The 26,187-nt window shown below is 44.3% G+C and overlaps 1 protein-coding gene across 5 annotated transcripts in view; it reads right to left on the minus strand.

Annotated features, from left to right (window-relative positions):
• Window positions 1–454: 454 nt before the first annotated feature.
• Window positions 455–26,187, minus strand: part of NFYC (nuclear transcription factor Y subunit gamma) — a 79,756-nt gene continuing 54,023 nt past the window's right edge. For 4 of the 5 annotated variants that reach the window (XM_054492891.2, XM_063657224.1, XM_054492883.2 and 1 more), the window contains 8 exons: window positions 24,466–24,537; window positions 22,346–22,459; window positions 18,781–18,876; window positions 13,717–13,890; window positions 8,919–9,077; window positions 5,350–5,457; window positions 2,638–2,697; window positions 455–1,660 (listed from right to left, as the gene is read on the minus strand). In XM_054492891.2, coding sequence (XP_054348866.1) covers window positions 1,229–1,660; window positions 2,638–2,697; window positions 5,350–5,457; window positions 8,919–9,077; window positions 13,717–13,890; window positions 18,781–18,876; window positions 22,346–22,459; window positions 24,466–24,537 — 1,215 coding nt within the window. In that variant the 3' untranslated portion in view covers window positions 455–1,228. The remainder of the gene's footprint in view (window positions 1,661–2,637; window positions 2,698–5,349; window positions 5,458–8,918; window positions 9,078–13,716; window positions 13,891–18,780; window positions 18,877–22,345; window positions 22,460–24,465; window positions 24,538–26,187) is intronic. The other variant, XM_063657239.1, reaches the window with a different exon arrangement.

Genomic DNA, 26,187 nt, shown 5'->3' on the forward strand with positions numbered 1-26,187 from the left:
AGTGGCTCATGCCTGTAATCCCAGTACTTTGGGAGGCTGACGTGGGAGGATCACTTGAGCCCAGGAGTTCAAGACCAGCCAGGGCAATACAGTGAAACCCTGTCTCTACAAATAAAAAATAAAAAAAATTAGCTGGGCATGGTGGTACCTGACTGTAGTCCTAGCAGTTCAGGAGGCTGGGGTGGGAGGATTGCTTGAGCCCAGGAGATTGATGCTGCAGTGGGCAGTGATCACACCACTGCACTCCAGCCTGGGCAACAGAGCAAGAAAAAAAAAAGATCGGCTAAGGACCTCAGTTTGAATTAGATACACAGCATTGAGTTCCCTTAGCTTTGAACATCCCCTTCTCACAAGGGTGGCCCTCTCTCCCAGACACACAAACTGAGGGCAAATGAACCTTTCCAAGCGAAGTGGCCCCATGAATGCCCCCAGACACAGAAACCCAGACTCTAAATTATCTAAAATGAGATTTATTGCATTTCATGCAGCTTGAAGTCCATGCAAGGGAGACTAGCACAGTTTTTAATGCATTTAAAAAATAAAAGGGAGGTGGGCAGCAAACACACAAAGTCCTAGATTCCTGGGTCCCTGGGAGAAAAGAGTGTGGCAATGAATCCACCCACTCTCCACGGGGAATAAATCTGTCTCTTAAATGCAAGGAATGTTTCCATGGCCTCTGGATGCAAATACACAGAGCTCTGGGGTCAGAGCAAGGGATGGGGAGAGGACCACGAGTGAAAAAGCAGCTACACACATTCACCTAATTCCATCTGAGGGCAGAACAACATGGCAAGTCTTGGGGGTAGCAGCTGTTCCAAGAGTCAAGAAATACCGTACACCCCTGGGGAGATTTGCTCCTAAAAAGACGTGGCAGTAACAAACAAAAAAAAAGAAAAACAAAAGGAGAAATATTTCTTCAACCACACTCTTCAAGAAAATGCCATAAATATGTTATTTAATATTTTAATTTCATAGCATTGGACACACACTCAACATATTGAAATATTGATTCCTTGGAGAAAAAAATGGAAAAAAAGGAAACAAAAAATATTGCATCTTTCTGCTGGAGAATCTCGGCCCCCAGGCATGGGGCGTAGTGCACCAGTGTCCTAGCCTGCAGGAGGCGCTGAGGTCGGCCGGGTCCTCTGGGGAGGAAGGCTGTGCCCATCGCCTGGGGCTGTATGGCAAAAATTGTGTTGGGTGTCCTTGGCCTTGCCAGCTCAGGCCCTCAGTCGCCGGTCACCTGGGGGGCCTGCCCGTCGGAGGGCTGGTTGGCTGACTGGATGAACATGGGCTGGGCGAGGTCCTGGCCCGCAGGCATGGTGACTTGCTGGATCTGGTAGAGCTGCTGCGAGGGGTGGAGAGGAGAGAGTGAGGTCACCCCTGGGAGAGGGGCATGCAGCTCCCTATGGGTCTCGAGCTGGTTGGGGGTCCCAGATACCTCAACCACCACCCACTGCAAGGCGTCAGAAGGAGGAGGGGAAGTGGAGCTCTGCTGGGGTTGGGAGCAGCAGACACAGGAGGCACCAGCCCGGTGTGAGGGGGGGTGTGTGGTGGGCAGGGAAGAGGTGCAGGGAGTTGAATTTCCTGTGGCTTTCACTTCTCTGGGCTCTGCCTCTCCCGTTAGCTCAGAGACTCGAGCTTGCTGCACGCTGTTCCTCTGTGGCAAACACAAGCAATTCGAACCACTGTACCAGCAGCTTGGAAGTCAGCATTTCCCCAACTCTTGGTCATCTACACTGGCAGGGGAGTAGGATTACCCCCTCCTCAACTTTTCTCAGAATATCTGGCTCAGGTTGAAACTAAACTGAATTTGAATTTTCTCCATGGGCCCTGCTAAGGAGGTGGCCTGGTATTACACACTTAACTATAGCCAAGACCCTCCAGGGGTGGAGAAGATACTCACACAGCCACTTAGGAAGGTCAGGGCTAATTGACTACTTGGTTTCCCAGGTGCTCCCCAAAGAAGCCAAAAGCCAAGCCCTCACGGGAGCCCTGGCATGTAAGCCTAGCAAGTGGTGCTGGCAGAAGCTAGAGGTGGGTCCTGATGCCAGCTCTTCTCCCTTCTGAGCAGCAGAGGGCACAAGTTTGGGCATGTCATCCTATCATGTCCTCAGGGGTCTCTGGGACTGTACTGTGAGCGGAAAGCAGAGGGAAAAGGGAAGATTCTCTCCTCGCATGGACTGAAAATGACTGAATTTCAGGCACCCAGAGAGCTCAAGAGGTCACGTGTTCTCTGCGTCTCAACAGTCCATGCTATTAAAACAGCATCATGGCTTAGGGGGAAAAAATACAGTTCTAGAGAGAGAAACAGGAAACCTGCTCTCTAGTCCTGGCTCTGCAATGAACATCTAGGGGAGCATGGACAAGGCACTTCTCATCTCCGGGGTTCAGTTTACTCATCTGCAAAATGGCAATTTGGGCTACATGTCTAAGATTATTTTTAGTTCCCACTAAGTCTATAAAACTAAAGGATAGGTGCCCTGATTTAAATACTGTACTTGTTTTAACAATTTCTGTCCACTCACTGTTAGTAGAGGACAGGACAGTTGCCCTAACCATCCAAACCCAGATACTACCTGCTACCCTGCCCCGCAATTCCTCACCCTCTGCCCCTGCCCAGGCTGGGTACCCTACCTGTCCATCTGTGAACTGGCTGAACTGCTGCTGTCCTTGCTGGACCTCTGTCTGTGTAATCTGTAAGAATCAAGATGGTAGAGTTGACATGTCAGCTGCAGGGTCTGATCCACCAGCCCACCACCCAGAAGTGGGTCAAAAAGGTCAAATGAGACAATGCATATAAAGTGCCCAGCAGGTGCTCAATGGGTAGTAAGAAAGCAAGCACTCCTCCTAATCTAGCACTGATGGCTACCTCAAGAGTTGGCAGCACAAAGTGACATCGAGAATCCTGGAGTACATAATAGATAGTTCCCACACCCATCTCTCTAACGAATGCCTACTCCCTCAACCACCCACTCATCTCAAAGTCTGAGGCTCAAACAGAACACATGGCCCCTAGGTGCTATGGTTTGGGGTAGAAGTCCTAAGAGTCAGTCTTTCAGCCAGTGAAGGCGGACTGCAAAGTGTCAGACAAAGTGGTGAGTGGTCTCTTTCATTCTTGGAAGGTGGGCTCCAAACCAAACCCGTATCACCCAGATCATCTGACTGGAATATGAAACACCCTGGCGAGCAAGTGGCCTTGGCCCCAGCAGTCCTCATGGCAAACCTATGAAGTACTTTTTCCGAGAGAGGCACTGTGCAGCCCTCTGGGCCAAAGGAGGGGAGGAGAAAGGGGGAGGGACAGGGAATGGAACAAAGACAACATTTATCACAAGTACTTAAAATCTTATGTGTGGACTGTGAATGGATTTTAGATAAATGTACTGACATGTAGAACCGCATATATAATGACAACTGCTGGGAGCAGCTTGGTAAACTAGAAAGAAGACTGCGGTGTGCATGCACATGTGTTCCTATGGAACATTTGGCCAGCAGTGTCCTCTGTGTACCATTTCCTGGAATCATCACAGCCAGCCTGCAAGACAAGGACTGTCCTCTCAAATGTCCTCACCATGGCCAAAAACAACCCCTGCAGGCCTACCCATGAGGCTATGAAGAACAAGAAAGGGAACAGGTATAACAGGCTTCATGACTGTTTCTTACTATTGTTCCTTATTTTGGTCCTTTTCCTTCCAACAGCCTATAAGATGCTTGAGGGCAGGAGCCCATACAAAGTTAGTATTCCAGAAATGTCTGCAGAATAAACAAGTGAGCCTGAGACAAATGGAAAATATTCCACATAGATAAGAAGGTTAACTGCTCTATGGCCAGCAGGATTGCCATTCATATTAGCTGAGATTTCATTTACCTTTAAATTTTATTTACATATTATTCATTCAGCTTCAGTCAACAAACATTTACTGAGCACCTACTAAGTACTAGGTTGTCATAATTACAACCTGTTGTTACAAAGATTTTCATTGCCTTCAGCTACCACTTTCTTGCTTCTCCCCAACCTCTCTCATTTTTTGGCTTTAGCTCTGTTCCCAAAACGGACTTTTATTTTTATTTTTTGAGACAGAGTCTCACTCTGTCACCCAGGCTGGAGTGCAGTGGCACAATCTCAGCTCACTGCAACCTCCACCTCCTGGGTTCAAGTGATTCTTGTGCCTCAGCCTCCCAAGTAGCTGGGATGACAGGCATGCACCACCACGCCCAGCTAATTTTTGTATTTTTAGTGGAAACGGTTTTGCCATGTTGGCCAGGCTGGTCTCAAACTCCCGACCTCATGTGATCCACTTGCCTCGGCCTCCCTCCCAAAGTGCTGGGATTACAGGCGTGACCCACTGTGCCCAGCCCCAGACTGACTTCTGAGGAACCAAGAAGCTTCCTTCTCATTTCCTCCCACTCCCACGCAATTATGTTTTTTGGATCCCAGGGAAGGATCTTACGAGGTTAAAAAGAGGGGCTGGGGGAAGGGTGTGAGTCAGTATCAGTTACAGAAAAGCCGAGTCCTTAGGTAAGCCAGGGAGTGGGCACAGAAAGAGCCCTTAATGATCCCAGAGACTATATGGAACTCAGAAGCCTTGCTTTTGGCTCATTCCTCGTATTTTCCCAAATGAGATCTTTGGAGACCTGCTCTACAAACTCAGCCCTGTCACCACTGTCAATAGATACATCACCAGAAATGCAACTGGGCCAGACGGGTCCAGCTCTCAAACGATCGCTGCTTTTTTTGGGTCTGAGGCAAAAGAATCCATTAACAATGCCTCCCCTTGACCAGCACCCCCCATCTTCTGCAAATAATACCCACGTCCCTCAACACCCCCAAGCCCAGGGAGGCAGCCCCCTCACCATCTGTGACTCATAGCCATCAATATTGTAGGGCACGAGAGGAGAGGAGAAGGGCAATTTTTCTGGTTAGGGATGCAAGGGGAGGTGGGGGTAAAATCTAAGTAAGCTTTCCAAAGAGCACAGGAGGTGCCAGAACACAACAGCCACTTGGGTTTAAAGATGGAAACAGCCTGACGATCAGGCGATCTGTCGAACATTTCCCAGGTCTGATGGGTGTGCACACCTATAAGGTTTCTTTCAGGCACCTTTGAGGCTTCCCCTGACTCGCATTTCTTTGCCCCTTGAGAACAAGATGGTAAAAGAAAACACTTTGAATCTAATGTTCCAATTACCACCCATGCCTCTTGGGTGCAGAAGAGATATGGAGGGTGTGGGTGTGGTGCTTCTGGCTGAAGGATGAGGTGGCAAGACAGCTGAGTGCTGAGCACTCCTTTCCTGTCAGTAGCCATCTGCTCCTGGTCTCCAACACAAGCCTTGTGTCTCTGGGGCACATACCTGTTGAGCATTGGTGGCAAGCGTCTGGATCTGTCCCTGCACAACTTGAGTGCCTGATACAGGCTGGGCTAAGCGGATATACTGCAGCTGGCCGGCATTCAGCTGCACCTAGAGCAGGGGCAGAGACAAAGAGACCATAAGACATTGAGTATAATCTCAAACAGGCAAACTTTCCATGACCAGAGATGGTGATTGCCCCCTACCCCTCAAGCCCTCCAAAGAAGCCTGCGCTGAAAAAAGTCTCTTTTAAACAGAGGTCAAAACAAGCAAAACCAGAACATCCACATCCCACAAGTCACACAGCACAGAAGAGAATATGTTCCCTGAACGGACTTCAGAAAAAACTCCCAGAAGATCCTGTCACAAAGGTGAGAACAGCATGGCTGCATGCTCATTATTTGCCAGCTCTTAGCTACATGATCACAGCTTATCTTAGGAATTTATCTGACTGACATCATCAGAATGCCTGTACATTAAGTGTGGGCCTCTTTCGCTCCTATCTCCCACAATTCCCAATACTGTAAAGAGATCCAGCATCTGCCAGGAGCCCAAAGCAAACAGCCATCATTCCGCATCACAGCTCTCACACTGCCCTGCCCCATGCTGCACATTTTGGAGGCAAAAGCTGGCCTGCTTAACCATCTCTGTCCCCAAGAGCCAGGCTGGATGGGGGTCTGTGGGGCTTTTAGGATCCTTGGTGTTCAGCACTAGCTTCTGGCCAAACACCTCCCAAGAGGAAGGAGAATCAATAAACCTTTCACAGAAAACCCCATCATGGGAAACCAAAGCTACAAAAGCGCCCTTAGAGTCTCTCATGCTTACGATTAAATCTCAGATAATACAATAATACCACATGCTGCATTTAATTGTGTGCTAAAAGCCTTAACTCAGGCTCTTAATGCTCCAGTGTACCACGAAAGTATTAGTGTTTTGAGCTGGGGATGAAAAGAGGACCAAGGCAGTTACCACATCAGAGAACTGTACCTCAGCAAAGATGATGGTCAGCAGGGGAGGACTGCAGACATTCACACCCTCGATTTAGAGGAAATGAAAGGGGTTCTGGCAGCGTGGATAGACTAGGTCTCTATCTGCGGGCCCCAGAAACCACCTGCCCTGGCTGCCCAGCCTGCCTTTGTTGCAAGGGGGAGCTTCTTGTGGCTAACAGGCAAGTTTCCCTCTGGCCTTCAAGCCTCTGCTCTGGAGCAAATTTCCCTCTGGCCTTCAAGAGCTAACTTCACTGCAGGACTCTTCCATGAGGAAAATGCTAATGGGATGAAGCTGCATTCCTGCACGCAGTGTTCAATCAAAATGCTTCTCTGAGACTTCCAGCCTCACAGAATTTGAACTACCAAGAAGAAACCACCTCTCAAGTTCATGGTAGACCATTCCAGAATTGCCCACTTGAGGCAAGACGGAGGGACACACAATCTAAACCCATTAAAAATCTGGTTCAAAGGAGACAGGGCAAGAGTTATTATGACTTGCAGTCATTTCTTTCCTGAGAATATGCCAAGAGAAGCTGCTGGGAGGCTGTGGTGCCAAGCCTGAATTCCCCACCTAAATCCTATAATGCAGCTTCCTGGCAACAATGTTAAGTTGCTTGTGGGGAGGAAGGCAGCTGGGCGGAGGTTTGGAAAACCTCATCTACAGAGACTGATGGTGGCTAGTCCCAGGAGTCCCCAGAACTCCAGCCAGGGATCACAAGATGAAAGACTAAAGCCTTGTCCCAGGAGTGGGAGAAGGTATACTGACAGCTGCAGGGATGTTAAAATTTTCTAGCTGGGAAGAGCTCTTTGCAGAAACCCAAATGTGACTGAAAAGCTGTGAGCCAAATGGTTCCAAGCAGCTCTTCAACAAAACCAAGAAGCTTTCCTTTTTGGCCTAGGTTAAGACATTTGGTGATGATCCGTCCCTCATTCCTCTACAGCAGGACAGGTCTGGGGACCCTCATAGCTTTTTTTTACATTAATTACAGAGAAAATAAGCTCTGGGTTTTTGAAAGGGAAATAAAGTTTCCTTCCTGAAGCTCATCACTATTAGGAACATTCCAATGAGCTGCCTAAAGAGTCTGGAAATGAAGACTCCTACAGAAGGTGCCTGAGCCAGTGAAGATGAAGTAGTGAATTCTGCAACAAATCTTCTGGGCTAAAGCTCTGTGCCCCAGAGGGTTAAAGTATCTGCAAGGTGGAACTCTTCTCAGGCTTAAATGAACCTGTGGTGGTGCCTTTGCTTGCAAAAATGAGAACCATGCAACAGAAATCTTGAGGTTGGGGACTGAAACAATGAATCAAGGCAGAGCTCAGTCATCTGCAATCCATGGGTATCGTAAGCACACGTGAGAGAGGTGGAGAAAGAGACATACACACTCCACTTTCCTAAGCTTTCTCTTGGCCTATTACTACGTTAACTTCAGATGAAGAACAATTCCCAAACTGATCTAAGGATACTTTAAGTTATTTTCACAGAGGAAGTGGTTAACCAAGTCTACGTGAGTTTCTATACCTGCCTACGTTTCATTTATGACAAAAATGGCAAAGGGCAGGGAATAGAAGGACTGCTCTGTTTCACTCACTTTCCAGTTTTGGGGGGTCAAAATGACCAATGTACAGACTGCAAGTGTTAAGGACACATTTTACAAAAGAAGGAGTACAAATAAAAAAGCCAACAAATCTAAGAAATGAAATCCCTCAAGGCACACAGGAAGCAGCAGTCCACAGTAAAGGAATGGATAAGTTATATGAAAGCCAAAAATACACTTTGCTGCAGGCTCCACTGGGAACTGACTCATGAATATGCAACAAGTGTATTTATGGCCTTCCCTATACGCCTCCCTCTTATCCTCTGCTAATCAAATACAGGACTGCCTCACAGGGCCTTTGGGCCTTGGCATGGGTAGTGGTTACAATGATTTCCCTGCATAGGTGGAATGAGGGGAAATCGAGAGGAGCTGCCCAATAGTGGTGAACCTGAACCTAGATTAAAGGAAAGCAGGGAACAAACACAGTGAAGCAAGTTGTGGGGAAAGCAGGAAACAAACACAGTGAAGCAAGTTGTGGTCAGGAACACTGAGCATACAGGTTAAAAACAAAACAAACACATACACGCATATATATAAATAAGTACTGAGGGCTGGGCGTGATGGCTCACGCCTGTAATCCCAGCACTTTGGGAGGCCGAGGCGGGTGGATCACCTGAGGTTAGGAGTTACAGACCAGCCTGGCCAACATTGTGAAACCCTGTCTCTACTAAAAATACAAAAATCAGCTAGGCATGGTGGCACGTGCCGATAATCCCAGCTACTCGGGAGGCTGAGGCAAGAGAATCGCTTGAACCTGGGAGGCGGAGGCTGCAGTGAGCTGAGATCAAGCCACTGCACTTCATCAGTCTGAGTGACAGAGCAAGACCTGTCCCCTCCCCCCCAAAAAAAAAAGGGATTATGCATGCGTGTGATATATATATCAAGGTATATATATATATGTATCAAGGTGTATATACATACATATATATATATTATCTTTAAGTATTTCCTTCTATAAAGTTGTAAAGACAGACCTCAGGGCAGGACTCACCGGGATCTGCTGGATCTCTCCTGTGTTAGTGATGATCTGCTGCATCACCTGCATGGTCTGTCCAGTGCCACTCTGGGCCTGTTGGGCTTGACCCTGTGGCTGGGCCTGGACAATCTGCACCTGCTGACCTTCTCCAACCTGCATTGTCACAGGTGTGGTCTGAAAGGAAGAGTTATGAGAATGCTGCATGAGTTCAGGCTCAGAGCCCACAGGATTACCGAGAGGTTAATAACGAGCAATGTGCCGGGAGCAAACCCTCTCCATGAATGCCTAAACTCATCTCAATACTAGTAATAACCTACAGAGTCCTCTGGGTTTACAGCATTGCTGAAGTTACTCTCCAAAACGAAAGAAAAACCAAAAATATTTTTGGGCTCACAGTACAAATATTTGCATGGGTCCCAAACATAAATCTCTGTGCCCCAAATGCTGCAACTTTTCACAGCCCCTTTAGTGATAAGGCACATACACTACAGAAAAAATCAAAAGCAACCATGACAGTTTACTTCAGAAATAGCCAAAGTCAAGTCTGGGGCAGGTGAATTTGGAGGGTAACATTAAATGGAAAGGGTCAGTATGAATTTATTTAGTTCAGGATCATGTGCTCTTTCTTAGGCATGTAAGACACTGAGAGAAAAATAAAGCACAGGGGTGTATCTCCGAGGCTGGCCCTAGTGCACACTGGCTCTCACCCCATTCAAGCTGCAGAGCAATTCCTGCCCACACTGGCCAGATGGCTGCTCTGGACCACAGCATGGCTTCCCACAGGAGAGCAAACACTGCTAACTCACTGGGCACTGTTAAGACACAGACGCTTAACTAAGTCTACCCCTAATTAATAGAATTTAAGAAAGCAAGAACTCTAACTTTCTAAAAATAGCAATCTCGGATTTAAGAAATTTCTGCTCAATGTGTATGACTTGGCAGATTGTCTCTCACACACAATGGTTATAGTCCTGTGAAATGTACTCTTTTGAGATGGTAAAGACACAAGCTGCCAAAAGGGTCAATTATTCTTTCAAATCTCAAACCGTTAGTACTATTTGTGACTTTTACAGGTTACCTAGAGCAGTGAGCCTATCTGGGCTCATCTGGTGGTGGTAGTGATGGGGGGCGGCAGGGGTGTGGGCGTGGGTGGAGCCTTTTAAACTACACCTGTACACCCAATCCCTGACTTGAATTCTGTCACTATCTCTCCTCACTCTGAATTAATCACCTCAATAAGAAGACTATGGAACTCTCAATGAATCATAAACTTCAACTGATGTTGCTATTCTGATGTTCTTAATTCTGACTGCATAGGTTACTGAAAATTACAACTATGCATCCAAAGTTACAAGGGAAGGGGATGTGTTCCGGGAACGACAGATGAGATTCAAGGGATTACTAAGGAGAAATTACTATAAACTGGAGGAGGGCAGAAAAGAAAGATGACAGTGTGTTCTAAAAGTACATGCAGTGGGCTAGGCTAACAGAAAACATCTCTTCCATTCTTGTACCACAATTTTCAACTCAGCCTATTCCCAACCTCCAGAAATAAGTTTCCAATTTATGACAGAAAACACAGGATTAATTTTACCAAAATATGCATTCTTTCCAACTCTGTTTTAATACATATGTATTCTGTCCTACAAAGGATATTTGCACTCAACTTGAAATAGCCATCACTACGGGTCCAGGGAGATGTGACACAGCACAAGGCCACCCTGAAGCAGCAGGATGATGAAAGAACAGCCAGGAAATGCTGGGAAGGACCAACTTCACCATCCTCACAAGCCTTATCAGCTCCAAGCTGAGCATGTCTCTGGGTTGGCAGAGAAGAGCATAGATGAAATTCTCGCTGACTAAAAAGAAATGCACGCTGCCAACTCATCACTGTACAGTATCAACCCAATTTTCCCAAGAGGATTTCCAAGGTATTTCTAAATCATTTCAGGAAAATGAGGGCTTGTGTTAGCATGGCAGCTGTCAAATCATGTATGGTGTGCCCTGCTGTCAGGGCACAACAGCCATGAGCTTCTTAGGATGATCAGCCAATCAGAGCCTGCCCTTGGCAGACTCCCTCTAAGTTCACTCTGTAAAGGGATAAAGCCTTTGGCAGGTAAAGCTTTCCCACTGCGGAGGCACAAGCATTAGCCAAAGAAGGTCCCTTAGGCATCATGGTACAGTCGAGGCCTTGAGCCAGTGACCGAGCAGCCATTATCTTTGAACCCTCCTGCCTAGCACAGTGTCTGGCATAGAACAAGCACTCAATACATTTTTGTTATACGGTTAAGTAAAATGATCAGAGAATAAATTCTAAAATCATAATTACTTTTTTTTTTTTTTTTTTTTGAGACAGTCTCGCTCTGTCACCCAGATTGGAGTGCAGTGGCACGATCTCAGCTTACTGCAACATCTGCCTCCCAGGTTCAAGAGATTCTCCTGCCTCAGCCTCCCCGAGTAGCTGGGACTACAGGCGCCCGCCACCACGCCCAGCTAATTTTTGTATTTTTAGTAGAGATAGGGTTTCACCATATTGGTCAGGCTGGTCTTGAACTCCTCACCTTCCTTGTGATCTGCCCACCTCGGCCTCCCAAAGTACTGGGATTACAGGTCTGAGCCACTACGCCCAGTCATAATTACTTATTTTTAATTCTCTGTGTGTTTGTTTTTGAGACAAGGTCTTGCCATGTTGCCCAGGCTGGTCTCCAACTCCTGGGCCCATGCGACCCTCCTGCTTTGGCCTCCCAAAGTGATGGGATTATAGGTGTGAGCCACCGCACCTCGCCAAATCATAATTACTTAAATCTACCTCCTAACCGGGCATGGTGGCTCATGCCTGTCATCCCACCACTGTGGGAGGCCAAGGTGGGAGGATGGCATGAAGCCAGGAGTTTGAGACCAGCCTGGGAAACATAATGAGACCCCATCTCCACAAAAAAAATTAAAAATTATCCAGGTGTGGTGGCACATGCCCGGGAGTCCCAGCTCCTCGGGAGGCTGAGGCAGAAGGACTACTTGAGCCCAATAGTTTGAAGCTGCAGTAAGCTATGATTGTGCTACTACACTTCAGCCTGAGTGACCAAGTGAGAACTTACCTTTAAACAAACATCAATCAATCAATCTACCTCCACCCCATTTTTTTTCTTCTAGGCAAACTCAGCTCCTTATTAGAATATACAAGGCTGTCCAGGATGTGTTTACTATCTATCTTTCTGAACTTGCCTAGATGGTCCTCTACGCTGACTACTTTCCCACGGCCCCCGGTACTGTTTCTCACCTCTGAGCCTTTGCCTGTGCTGTGCCCTCTACTGGCAATACCACCCTTTCCCACTTTCTTTGATTAATTTCCACTGTTCCCCAAGACTCACATTATTCCCTTCAGAAACATTACCTGACCACCTCGTTCACATCTTTCTTAGCTACTCATCCCCTCCCCTATATATATACACACACATATACATATATATACACACACATATATAATACACACATATATACACACACACACATACATATATATACACACACATATAATACACACATATACACACACACACACACACATATATATATTTTTTAAGACAGGATCTTGTTCTGTCACCCTGGCTGGAGTGCAATGGCACAATCACAGCTCACTGTAGCCTTGACCTCCTTGGCTCAAGCGATCCTCCCAACTCAGCCTCTTAAGTAGCTGGGACCATAAGAGCATGCCACCATGGCTGGCTAATGTTCTGATGTTGTGGTAGAGACGGGGTCTCACCATGTTGCCCAGGCTGGTCTTGAACACGTGGGCTCAAGCAATCCTCCTGCCTCGGCCTCCCAAAGTGTTGGCATTACAGACATGAGCCACCACATGCCCCTGCCTTGTTTTTTTTAATTAAAGAAGAGGTCTTGCTGTGCTGCCCAGTCTGAAGTGCAGTGGCATGATCCTACCTCACTGTAACCTCAAACTCCTGGGTTCCTCCCACCTTGGCCTCCCAAAGTGTTGGGATTACAGGCATGAGCCACTGCGCTGAGCCAAGGTACTTCTTTAAATGTGTTCCTATAACACCCTATACACATTCCCACGTGGTGGTACAACCTTTAAGTATTTGTATCCTCAACTAAATTGTGAATTCCTTGAAAATAAGGACTGTTTTATTCATGTTGTATGCCCAATACATAGTACAGAACTTTACTCTCAGAGGATGCTCAGTGTTTGATGAATAAATAATGATTGACAGAGAATTTGGATTCAGAGCTCATAGTACAGAGTTCTCTGCAGCCTCACACAACCCCCAACAAACATGAATGCTACTGCTCTCAACACTACTACTGGGGAGAGAAAGAGTCCTCTGATTACTATCGTAAAAAGAGAAGGTCACTTGACACAAATATGGGACAGAGAAATGACGGGCAGAAGGAGTATGCAACTTGGCAATGATACCTAATCTCTCCCTTTAAGGGCACAAATTCCACTTCTGACACAGACACACAGACAGCAGGCATGGAGTTCACTTTAGCACCTCTACTCTTCATAAGGCATTTCAGACATTTTTTTTTTCCTTCTAAAATTTCTGAGCTAATAGGGATCCTGGAGAACACACTGTCTAGTACACTTTCCTCATATGACCTTTGAGAAAAACAGGGTCCAGAGAGATTAGGGTAACATCTCACCCCAGTAGCTGAATCTGGGGAAAAGTTCCAGTTTCCAGACTTTAAATCCAGTGCTCTATAATGATCTGGCTGCCTCTCTGCCCTCATCAAGCTCTGCCCATCCAAAAACCTAAGGGGCACTGTCTTGCTGGATGGGCATCCTCAGCAGCTCACAGACCTGGCCCTGCTGAGGCTGTGCGATGATGATCTGCCCAGGCTGGATGGTGGTCGTGGAGCTGGTGGTCTGCTGGCCTTGCTGCTGGCCCTGGACTTGGACAGCGGCGGGCTGCTGAGCCAGTGTGAAATAGTACTGGACTGGCTCGGCAGGAGTTACAGACTGGCGCACGTCCTCCTGTTGGGTGGAAAGAGAGACAGGTAAGAGGAAAAGAACCGACTCAGCAGCCGCCACAGTGAATTTCCACTCTTCCCCCAAACAGGCTATGTGCAGTTGCCTGCTGAATGCTGAGCTCTCCACATTTGAAGCCAAAGGAAAGTGGAATTCAAAGAGACCAGTTATGCTAAATCAAACTAAAAATAACAGATCCTATAGGCTTCACAAAACATACAGCCAATTTCTGAAGTATGAAATAATCACCCATTGCATGATAAGTTGCAAACGGGCAAATAAGTACCGTAACTAAAAACCACGCACCAGCAGTGCTTGTCAGTAAATGCTGTCAAGGCCTGTGATCTGAGAACAGTGCTAATTGCAAGTGTTGGGAAGATGCTACCCAAACATCATGCCTCTCAGGCCTGGTCCCAATCTCCCAAATAGGCAGCGCTCTTCTCGTTTTATCCCCACCACTTCAAGGGGGACAGAACAGGTTAATGGGAAACAGGGCTTTTCCTGAGCTGAAATTTCAGGATCGAGAGCACTGGTAGGCAAGTACCCAGCTTTTCACAGCTTGTTGAAAGCTCTGTGGTCACTGAGGGCATGTCTATCCAGTGTCACATCTGGTTCTGGTTGTACTTAGCCACAGAAGCGCAACCCAGGGGGCCTGATGGACAGCTCTCCGCTGGGGTACTGCCTTGGCTGATTAGGGAGGTCGCATTCTGTCCGATCTGCGGAGTGGAGACTGTTCCTTCTTCAGCTGATGTTTTCCATGGCAGAAGGAGTAAACAACCCTCTCCCAGCCACCTTGAGCTCACAGCTGAGAGTGTAGGATGTTTACACACACTACAGCATGGTTATAGCCCACAGGGTCCAGGGTTGGTCAGCCCCTGACCACTGACACAGAACGGCGTCTGATCCGGAGTGACCTGTGTGACACATGGTGCCCCTGCCTGGGACAACAAAAACAATAAAAACACAGAACCACTTGGGCTGGCTGAGTAAAAATATTAGCTAAATTTACTCATGTCCTTATTCAGGGCAAAGTTTCCCACGTTCCAGAAAAGAGGAAAAGACACTTCTTAGATGTACACAGACCCTGTGGATTGCCTCAAACTCCCCAAAGTAACATTTACAAAGCTGGTATTGACCCCATCCGCACACTATGTTAGGTGCCCTGAACAGTGCTTCCAAAGTACTGTCCTCATAGTATACATTTTTGCACTTGCATGTCAAATTAACTGTTCTACTAAAATGTTAAACACCATGAGGGCAAAGCCTAGCTCTCTCTTGCTCTCTGCTATCCCCTGCGTTCCCAGGTAGGCACTCAATAAGTGCTTACTGAATGATGAACGGATTTAGACAGGCAGACAGTTAGAGGCAGGAAAGTACTTCTCTGAATCCAACTTGCTGGTGTGACAAATTCTCTTAACCCAACAGCTGTTACCAATAGAAAAAAGTAGTCTCTAAACTCTTTTTTGGTACCTCTAGGACTCTGTGGCCATAGTGTGAGGAAGCAGCTAGTGTCCCCTGTGGAACAGAGCTGAGTATCCTTTGTTTGCCTGAAGTCTGGGGGCTAGGATACTAAAACTAGGACTGCCAGTATCTAGCCACTGAGAAACATGGGTCTCTGCATGACATGGTTACTTGACAGCCATCTACCCAGCTTAGGGATCACCTGTAACATTCTGGGTTTCTAAGTTAATATATGAACTGACTTTTTAGGTTAATATAGTCTGTGCTTCAGACACAAATAGTTTTAACCCTCAATATGATTATGCTGAGGCAGAAGGAAAAGGAGATTCCCTTTTATTTTCATCTAGGTCTCAATTTCCACAACAATTTAAAAATGGCAACGTAAACTCCATTTCAACCCCAACTTATCATCATTATAAATAAATGTCAGCCTGGAAACTAGGTCTTGGCTGTGGCAAGGCTAAAATACTGATACCTTTTGCAGCCAAGAAACAGAAGCCAACTGCTCTTTGCAAAGCTGTAGGTTCAAGGTACTTGTGTTCCACTGAGATCTCCCTTATTATTTTACAAAAAGCACAAATCACTGAAATCCAGACCTAACTTGGAAAAGCTCTTGGGTAATGAGAGGGTATACAGGAATGAGAGCCCCAGAACCAGCCGTGTAGGAAGCTAGGCAGCAGGGAGACACCTGCATTTTCTAGCCATGACCTGTGATTGTTTAGTCTCCAGTTATCCCCGACTATAGCTGATCTAGTATTGAACATGATCTTTTTGTCAGACAAAAAGCAAACCCTTTAAAAACCCCTTCCAGAACCCAAAATATCTCTTGCCAAAAGCTGTGAGAACAGGTAAAGAGCTCCTCCTATGCTGCTTACTATATCCTCTTAAACTGTTTATGAACTAGACAGTATCTAGGACACTGAGAATCAAGTGGAGGCACCTAGGTTTGTGTTGTTAGGACAAGGCACAACTGTTCTCAAATCACTGGAATGGAAGAAGGCATATCCAAGGCTCTTCTGCATTATGAAGTCTCATTCTGCCAATGGAGGTCAAGCTAGCAAGGAAATGATTATGCTTGGTTTAAAGAAATGGGTGAAAAGATAATGACATTTCAATGGGCAGGAACTTTCAACTCATAGCTTTAGTGGGGCAGAAGTCAGGCCTCAACTACCTCCTACCTTCAAATAATCTTTACTTGCTTCTCTGAAGAACAAGTGAAACTCTCAAGTATCTTTGAGAAGTCAGGGCCTTAGACTCACATTTCAGTATTTCTGACTAGTTCCTTTTCCCAGCAGTGGGAGGTTGCCCCAAGCGGCAGAACAATGCTTTAATGACTGGATCAATCCAGAATGGGGCACTTGCTCAACTTTAGCAGTGGCCTCCCTGAGTTTGCTCTTGGAATCCTTTCAGAAGCTGAGACTGACAAACAGTGCCAGAGAAGAGCAGCATCACATCCTAGGGCCATCTCTACAGTGTTGTGCATCCAGCCCTGCCTGACTGGAAAAAAGTACATTCGCTTTAGTAGCAAGAGTGAACTGCTGCCTCCTTCAGAAAGGGTGGGTTTTGGAGAGTAGGCGTTTTAAAGGACTTTAGGAGGTGCCAGCCAATTTGGAGCCTGGGAAAACTTCGTGTCTACAGAGGATTAAAAATGCTATCTTAGAATTTCAGGCCAGTTTTCAGCAATCTCAACCTTTCAAAGGCCAGGCAGCAGCTGTCCCGAATACGATGCCAATCAATGCCTTGAACACCTACAAAGAACTAAATCCAAGCAACAAGAAGCTGTTTCAGCTAGACACACTTTAAAAGCAGATGGATCATAGCATTTCAAGTCTGGCTAAGATGGAATAAGGAGCTGTATGACACCCCGAGAGACCCAGAAGCACTGAGGAATTTGGAGGAACTGACAGGATGTGACCCTTCTCTCCAGCCAGTGTATTCAGCAGGCAGCCCATAGAAAACAAGGAGTTAGCACAATGAGAGTGAGCAAGGCCTGATTTCATCACAGAGCTCACTATCTTGTTTTAAAGGGGGCTTCTGATAGACAAAAGGAGAAAACAATTTCAACAAGGAAAGCAGGTGTATGATACTCTTTGTTCTGAAGGAAGATAAATGGCCTGAGTTCTTGTTGTTGTGACTTCTGAGAGAGGAGGGAAGGACCCCCAAGAGGAGGAACTGAGCCTGTGGGCACAAACCTGCAATGTTTCAAAGCCGATGCATAGCTGGGGACGACTGTGGCAGCCTGCCGCTGTAAACATCCGACTGAAAGCTCCTCTGAACACCTTACAGCTTCCAGTCAAGGATGTTTACAGTAGCAAAGACTGCCCAGAAAGAACGGAGACGCAGTGAGGCACACCCTACTCTAGTAAGGAGGTGACAGAGGGCTTGCTAATCCAAAGGCCCTCATGCAGGGTCAGAATTACAAATGTTCATTAGGATGCCCACTTCTCCTAGACTTTCTCTGACTGGTTATTAATACAGGCTGGGATGGGGAGAATGGTTGTCACTGAATGACTACTTCTAAGGATAATATACTATGAAATAATTAATTAAAAATAAAGTTTTATATAACAAAGCAAGCAGAACAAGGCACAGCTTTGCTCCTGTGAGATTCTGCCACTATTCCCCAAGTGGCACCTAGTGAATCATGCAATCTGCATGCTAAAAACAATGAGCTCTAAAGGACAGAGGTCTATTACAATCACAATTAAGAGCTATATGTACCCAAGATGCTGAAAAAACAACTAGTGTGACCTTTGGAGAGGGGCAGGCAGAAGAGAAGGGAACGCAGACATTCATATTCTTTCTTGTGATTGCTTGCAAAACAGCTCAAGTGGTGGTTCTCAAATCTGGCTGCACATTAAAAGCGTCCAGGGAGTTTTAAAAGGTACTGATGCCTGGGCTCCATCATGAGATTCTGATTCAGCTGATGTGGGTTAGAGCCTGGGCGCTGATATTTTTAAAACTCCAACAGGTGATTCTAGTGTGCAGTCAGGGCACTATATAAAGACATAAAGAACCACAATATAGAGGAAGAGAAAACATAGTCCATTCACTCCAAATACCACTGTGCACATAGAGAAGCTGTTTCTTAAAAATCTAAAATCTATAACTTTCTGGGAATATTCTCCTATCCCAGATGAAGAGCTCTGATAGACTTCCTAAGATAACTTGAAATGAGCTTAACTTTACCATTTGTAACTAAAGTCTTTCATTTTCATTTTGTCTATTTTCACTGAAATACCACTTCAGAGGCACTGAGTTAAAAGTATCCAGAAATGAGTAACAGAAGGAGATGTTAAGAATGAATCTGGTCTAGAAACGAGGAGCAAAAGGAATAGCAAATGACTTGTGCTGAGAGAGGAGAAGGAGCGTATCTGACACCAGTATGCAAAGCGCTCTTCAGTCAGCAGCAACTGCAATGCCTTCACAGCTCACCTGACGCTTTGGAGGTTTCAGTTCATCTCTTGGAACAATATCGATGAGAAAATCAAACTGATCAAATTTTGTAATTGCCATGGCGATATCATTTCTCTGTAACAAAGAAAAGTGGTGTGAAAAATTAGCCTGGGGAGAAACTAGTTCACTTGGCTTTATACCCTCCAAGTAAGGTAAGACGACTTTTAAGCCAAACTAAACACCTACGGGTAAGTCTACAGCTGAAATAAGCACAGCCAAACTCATATACTTTAAATGATCAGACGTGGTGGACAACCATCAACAAAAAAGAAAGAGATACATGTAACTCACACTGTAAAATGGGATATCTGAGCCTCCAACCACGGCTACTCCTGCTTGATCCTCTCCCCGCGATTTTCAAATTACAAACCTAGTAATCTCAATTAGTAGGTTTCTGGTCACTCTGTGGGTTAGCAAAGTTAGGTTTATAATCTTTTTAAGGCCCTAAATAATATTTTCCCTTTGGTTCACAAGTAGTTATAATCTATTTTGGATTTCTTAGGTAAAATACTAATTCAATAACTTTTTGCAACATTTTCAAGTCACTGGATCTATATACACTAAGTTCTCACAAGCTATGGTTTTTATTTGGGAATTCTAAATTGCAATACTTAAACCATGGGTTTATCATTGCAGTTTTGAATTCCCAAATAAAAACCATAGCTTGTGAGAATTCTGATATTCATAGTTTGTGCTATGAACAGCAGCAAGAGAGGTCAGAGAACACAGGAGTCAGAGGGCTAATGATACTGAAACCAAGACCTGCTCTAATGGGGGTTTCTCTCCAAGTGTGGTACTTCCTTTCTTTGAACAATAAAATTGAAAGATTTTTACTAAAACCCAACATATTATGTATAGTTAAGATTCGTGTACTTTACTAAAGATTTAAAGTAAAAGGAAAAACAATATGAAAAAACACTGAACTCTAGTGAATGATATGCATGTTAAAGTATTTGGGCAAAGTAAACTTTACAATGCACTTAAAAACAGATTACTTGAAGGATGGATAGAGGGATAAATAGATATGGGAATAAAATAAGCATAGTAAAATGTTTATGGTAGAATCTAGGTTGTAAGTATACAGGTATTCACTGTAAACTTTGCTTATGTTTGAAATTTTTCATAATAAAATGCTGGGGAAAATGTTAACACACTAACAGAAATCTTTAGCAAACTCTATATACCACACCTTAAAAGGTGACTTATCAGACAAAACAGGAGGGGATGGAAATTTTTTTTTCTTTCCCTTGTATCTGTGATGGCCCCAAGCCTCTGAAATGCAAAACTCTAGTCCACCCTTCTTGCCAACCACGAGCTTGACAATAAACCCTCCCAAACTGAAGCAGGGCCCATCTTAAGACTGCCAGAACTCATTTAAGATGACTACAATATAGTGTCACATTTTTTGATGTCATCTACTCTACCTATCTAAATGGCTCATTTATTGATGGAATAAAAGGGGAAAAAGAAAAATAATAAACATCTCCAGCATATAATAAGATGTTCTGGAGTATTTAGGAAACATAGATACACTTAAGTTGGTCTTCCTAAAATTTTTATTTTGCTTTTTAAATTCCCTGAGGCAGAAGGATCGCTTGAGCCAGGAGTTTCAAGACCAGCTCTGGGCAACATAGTAAGGCCTCATCTCTACAACAGCAACAACAAAAATTTTAAGCCAGATATGGTGACACGCACCTGTAGTCTCAGCTACTTGGGAGGCTGAGGTGGGAGGATCACTTGAGCCCAGGAGGTCGAGGCTGCAGTGAGCTGTGATTGCGCCACTACACTCCCGCCTAGGCCACAGAGTGAGACCCTGTCTCAAAAAATAAAAAAGGAATATAGAAAGTTCCTTCTAGCCCTTTCCAGTCAATATCCTTCCCCACACTCCCCTAAATCTGGGCAACCACAACTCTGATTTCTATCACTATAGGTGGTAATAATGCATTGTATCATGCACTACGTAATTTTTTCCTTCTGGTTCCTTTTGTTAACATAGTATCTTTGAGATTTATCCATGTTGTATGGAGCAATGGTTTGTTTCTTTTTATTGCTGAGGAGGAATCCATTTCATCAATACCTCAGAATTTGTTTATATATTCCTATACTGATGCACACTTGAGTTGTTTCCAGTTTTGGGGTAGTATAAACAAGGTTGTTAAGAGCATTTTTATATAAGAATGGCTACAGTTCTTTTGGGTACATACCTAGGAGTGAAATGGCTGGGTTACAGAGTAGGGGGATATGTTTATCAGAAAACGTCAAATATTTTTTCAAAGTGACTGTACCACTTTAGATTCTGACCAGCACCACTTTAGATTCAGACCAGCAATATATGAGTTTCAGACACTCCACTTCCTCACCAACTGTGGTATTGTCAGTCTTTTTTATTTTAGGTACTGTAGTGGGTGTAAAACAGTATCTCACTGCGGTTTTGTATTTCCCCAATGACTAATGATGTTGCACATCTTCTCATGGGTTTATTGGGCATTTGTTTATCTTTTTTTCTGAAGGTCTGTCCAAGTGTTTTGCCTATTTTATTTTCTAATCTGAACTGATCTTGAAGGGAGCTTTAACTGGATCTCTCTGGATCCACAGACTAACTTCAAGGCAACATAAATTTTGTAACTTCAACATGCGTATCATTTATTGGAGCTCAGCATTTTTTGCTTTCAAACTTTCATATAGTAATGTACACAAATCCTAACTTTATGCCGCACTGACAAGCTGTACTAGAATGCAGGCTTCCCACAGGTAAGGATTTTTGTCTGTTTTGTGTATTGTTAATCCCCAAAGCCTAGAAAAGTGCCTGGCACATTGTGGGTGTTCAGTAAGTATTTTTAGAATAAATGAATAAACACATGCATTTTCTACTTTGTAGGTAAAGGAAAACAAGAAGAGAAAATAATTTACTTTCTTGGCTTCATTGTTAAAATACTGCCACTGTTTTATACTTGTTACACTCTTCTTGTATCTGGGAAATCTTTCCTCTAAGAGCCAGGGCTTGGCTATAGGGTGAGGGTTTCTAAAGTCAATGACCAAGGGCTCTGCATACAGTATGAATGTGGATTTGCTTGGTTAAAATTAAAATTAAAGAAAAAAGAAGAAGAAGAAAAAGAAAAGGACTCCCAGGAAGGCTGACAAGGAACAAAAAGCCTAATGAAGTTAGTGAGACTGATGATACTTCCTGGAATCTCTCAAGGCTCCCAACCAGAAGTTGTTTACATTTGGAAACAGGTAAATACTCTATCACTTGAGCCTCTGTTTATAATGAGGGCTCACCAAGGGAAAAGAGTTCAGTCACTAAGCTGTGAAAACCAGGAGAGAATTGATTTAAGATTTTTGGTGGAGAAACAAAATCACCATGGCTAGAAGATATGTCTGCCTCCCAACAGTGGAGATGCCAATTACATGTCAGCTTGATAGAGGCCAAAGGAGAACAATCTTTGGTCCTAAAGGAGAACAATCTTTGGTCCAATGCCACGCAGGAGAACAGGCAAAGGCCACTGCTCACCCCAGTTTTCCTAATGTAAGTCTGCGATAATACCTGTAGAGTCCGGCGCTTGTTATCTTCTGTGTGAATCCAGGCTCGAAGAGTCAACTCTGTGATAAAAATCTGGGCTGCCTTGGCAAAGAGTACAGGCGCTTCTGCACTGATCATCTGTAACAGACACAGGCCCTCCCTGTCAATCACCAGTAAGTCATTCAAACCACTCTGTCTCTTGCCTCATTGCTTGGCATGGGACTATGGGGCAAGAGTCAAAAAATGAGGTGGTATGCTCAAGAGATTCCAAGGTAAAATAAATCCATGAGTGGGAACAAAGCAGGTAACAGGGAGAAGGGAACAGGGAGAAAGAACACTTATCTAGCATATACCATGTGCCAAATCTTGTGCAAGGTGCTTTCTCTTATAATAGCCTTTCAAAGAAACTAGGGTTCAAGAGAGATGAAGTGACTTGCCCACAGCCATAGAGCCAGTAAGTGGCAGGGTTTAGGTTCTAATCCAAGGAGAAACAATATGAGGAAGGAGAATGAGCTTGAAAGCCAATGGATTTGGATAAAATTGCAGGCTTCCCATCCTTTTGGGCTTTTTCACGTACTGAAAAAGAGGATGACCTTTCAGTTTTATTGTGGCAATCAAATGAGATAATATATGTACCCAGCCCAGGGCTTGGCATATAGGAAGTGCTCAAGCCATATAAACTTCCTTGATGTGTCTGATTTCAAAGTTGAAGCTCTTGGTCAAACAAGGTTCTAAACCTTTGGTGAGGTAGTTTGTGTAGGATACAGCCACAGAAAGAGCTCTGGAGTTAAAGAAGCAGCAGATGGGAAATGGGATCTTGGTCCTATCACTCTGGGTGAGTCACTTAACTTCTTTGTGTCTATTTCCATTATCTGTAAAATGGAACTGATAATTCTTATTATATCAAATCTCACAGGGCTACTGTGAGGAAGAAAGGAGCTAATAAAAGGGAAAATTACTATCAATTGTTAGCTTTCTGTGAAAATACAAAAGACTATTAATTTTGAGTGGTAAAGAGACAGAGTTCCTCTTTCTCTGAGATCTGTAATGGAGATGGACTCCTAGGAATACAGATATAGCCAAGCCCACGCAAACCCTCTCACAAGTATTATTCATGTAAAAGAAACTCACATATCAAAAGGTTAGAGCAGGTAGAATATCATTATCAAAAATTTCTTAAGAGTTCAGATCAACAAACTATATAAGATGCTAAGATGATGGCACTGTCCTGTTGATTTGATGATACATGTATATACTACACTGTGAAAGGAACTGTGAGATACCAGCTGGGCATGGTGGCTCATGCCTAATCCTAGCACTTTGGGAGGCTGAGGCTGGAGGACTGCTTGAGCCCAGGAGTTCGTGACTAGCCTGGACAACACAGTGACATCCTGTCCCCCGCTCCAAAAAACATTAAAAATTAAGCCAGACATGATGGCACGTGCCTGTAGTCCCAGCTACTTGGGAGGCTGAGGTGGGAAGATCACTTGAGCCTGGGAGGTAAAGGCTACAGTGAGCCGTGATTATGCCATTGCCCTCCAGCCTGGGTGACAGAGTGAGACCCTGTCTCAAAAAGAAAGAAAAGGCCAGATGCGGTGGCTCACACCTGTAATCCCAGCACTTTGGGAGGCAGAGGCAGGCATATCACCTGAGGTTGGGAGTTCAAGACCAGCCTGGCCAACATGGTGAAACCCTGTCTCTACAAAAAATACAAAAATTAGCTGGGTGTGGTGGCGGGCGCCTGTAATCCTAGCTACTCGGGAGTCTGAGGCATGGGAATCGCCTGAACCTGGGAGGCAGAGGTTGCAGTGAGCCAAGCTCACACCACTGCACTCCAGCCTGGATAACAGAGTAAAACTCTCAAAAAAAAAAAAAAAAAAAACAAAACAAAACAAAACAAAACAAAAAACCAACATCAACTATTTTTTCAACATCTAAAAAATTTTCAGGATGATCCATATAGTAACCAAAACTGCTCAATTTTGGCTCACTTAACAATTTTGCAAAGGAACCAAACAACAAAGCAACAGACAGTAATTTTTGTGTGTTCTTGTTTAATTAAACTTTGAGCTCTAGAGAAATGAGCAATAACCTACCCATCACTTAGCTTCAATAAGAAATAATAAAAATGAATGTGAATTCACCTTCACATCTTCATCCAGTTTCATAATCTTCTTAATACGAGCCAGTGGGAGTTCCTGCACTCGGAAGTCTTTCTGAAATGAACAACAAGAGATGCATAAATGGTGGGGACAATCAACAGTGTGGCAAAGCATGACGGGCAGTAGGAAATACTCTGGCTTAGTCCCTCTCTTCAGGAAGCGTATGTCGGGAGAGAAGGTACAGATGAAATAATGAAAATACAAGCTCCAGAGCAAAATTCTTCTTTACTTAACATATGCAGGTCTTCAAAGAATTAATGGGCTTTAGAAAAAGCTTACGATGGCCTCTAACACTGCCCTCATGAAACATAGCCCCAAGCAATATGTTGGTTTTTTTTTTTTCATCAGCACAACATAGAGGGACATTATGAGTGCCTTCTCTTTTTTCCAAGTAAGTTTACCAGTCTGCAATATGCAGATTAAAATGAGATTTCTGTCTCAGGGGTATTCCTCTAAACTGCCAGTTCTTTCTTCCATTCAGTGACCAAACTAACAGCAACACTGGGGCACTTGACCACAGTGACCCACAATTCTTTACAACTGATAGTGGCCATTTCTGACATTTGCACTAACCTGACAACAGAAACTGGGGAAGAGAGCTCCTTTCACATCACAGTAGCAATGGCCTTGTCTCCAAAATTTGTTTCAAGTTGGGGTAGAGGAGCATAGATAAAGTATGAAGGTGAATTTATCAGCTGCCTTTTAGGAACAGCTGTGTTATTTTTTTCTTAACAAACAAGCCTGGAGTGGGGGAGAACCATATAACTTCACTGTGGATATAATTTAGGAAAGGGCTTTTTTGATCAGCACTACTCAATAATTTGAGATTTAAGCCCTTTTTTGTTTTATTTTGAAACTACTGGTATTTAAACGCATGCCCAATGATGGATGCAATTCTAGGAAAAAAATCAATTTTGAGTTTCAGAGCTGCAATGAAGAGAAAGGTGCAAAGCCAGATATTAGCTAAAATCAGCAAAATCTCTACTGGGACTAGGTGTCAAATGATTGATTCTATAAGTGGTCTGAAATGTGACTCACTAAACCTAATATGCTCACCTGGGAATTTGCATCATCACATTATGGAAGGAACAGCTATTATTTCAGATTTGATGTAATTAACAAGCGTAAGTGAACTTTCTTTTGCAAGACCAACAGAAAATCTCAAATATACGTCAAAAAAAGGTATTTTGGAAAAACATCAACAGTCTTCCCAGAACCTATTTTATGATTACAGAAAGAAGAGAATCTATTAGGATAAAATGTACACCAAGACATCTAATTTTTCCATGCAAACCCAACAAGCTGCTTGGCTACCACTCTGCTCTACAAACTTCAAACACCAATTTTTCGTCTTTTACTTTTCCAAATTAGGTATCAACATTTTCCATGAACCCTCTACTAAAACTAACCCTGGAGTAACAGAGACTTAGAAGTTCAGTTTATTAAAATTTCAACAAAAGGAAACAGTAGCGCAGGTTCATCCTACTCTTGTTCTTCCCCTTGCTCTTTCACTTACTGATTCAAGCAACTCAACTAATAGTAAATGTATGATACCTACTACTATGCAAAAAATACACATGTAGGCCAGGCATGGTGGGTCATGCCTGTAATCCCAGCACTCTGGGAGGCTGAGATGGGAGAATCGCTTGAGGCCAGGAGTTTGAGACCAGTCTGGTCAACATAGTGAGACCCCATCACTATTTA

This window comes from Pongo pygmaeus, chromosome 1 (genome assembly GCF_028885625.2).
Source record: "Pongo pygmaeus isolate AG05252 chromosome 1, NHGRI_mPonPyg2-v2.0_pri, whole genome shotgun sequence".
In the NCBI taxonomy this organism is placed as follows: Eukaryota; Metazoa; Chordata; class Mammalia; order Primates; family Hominidae; genus Pongo; species Pongo pygmaeus.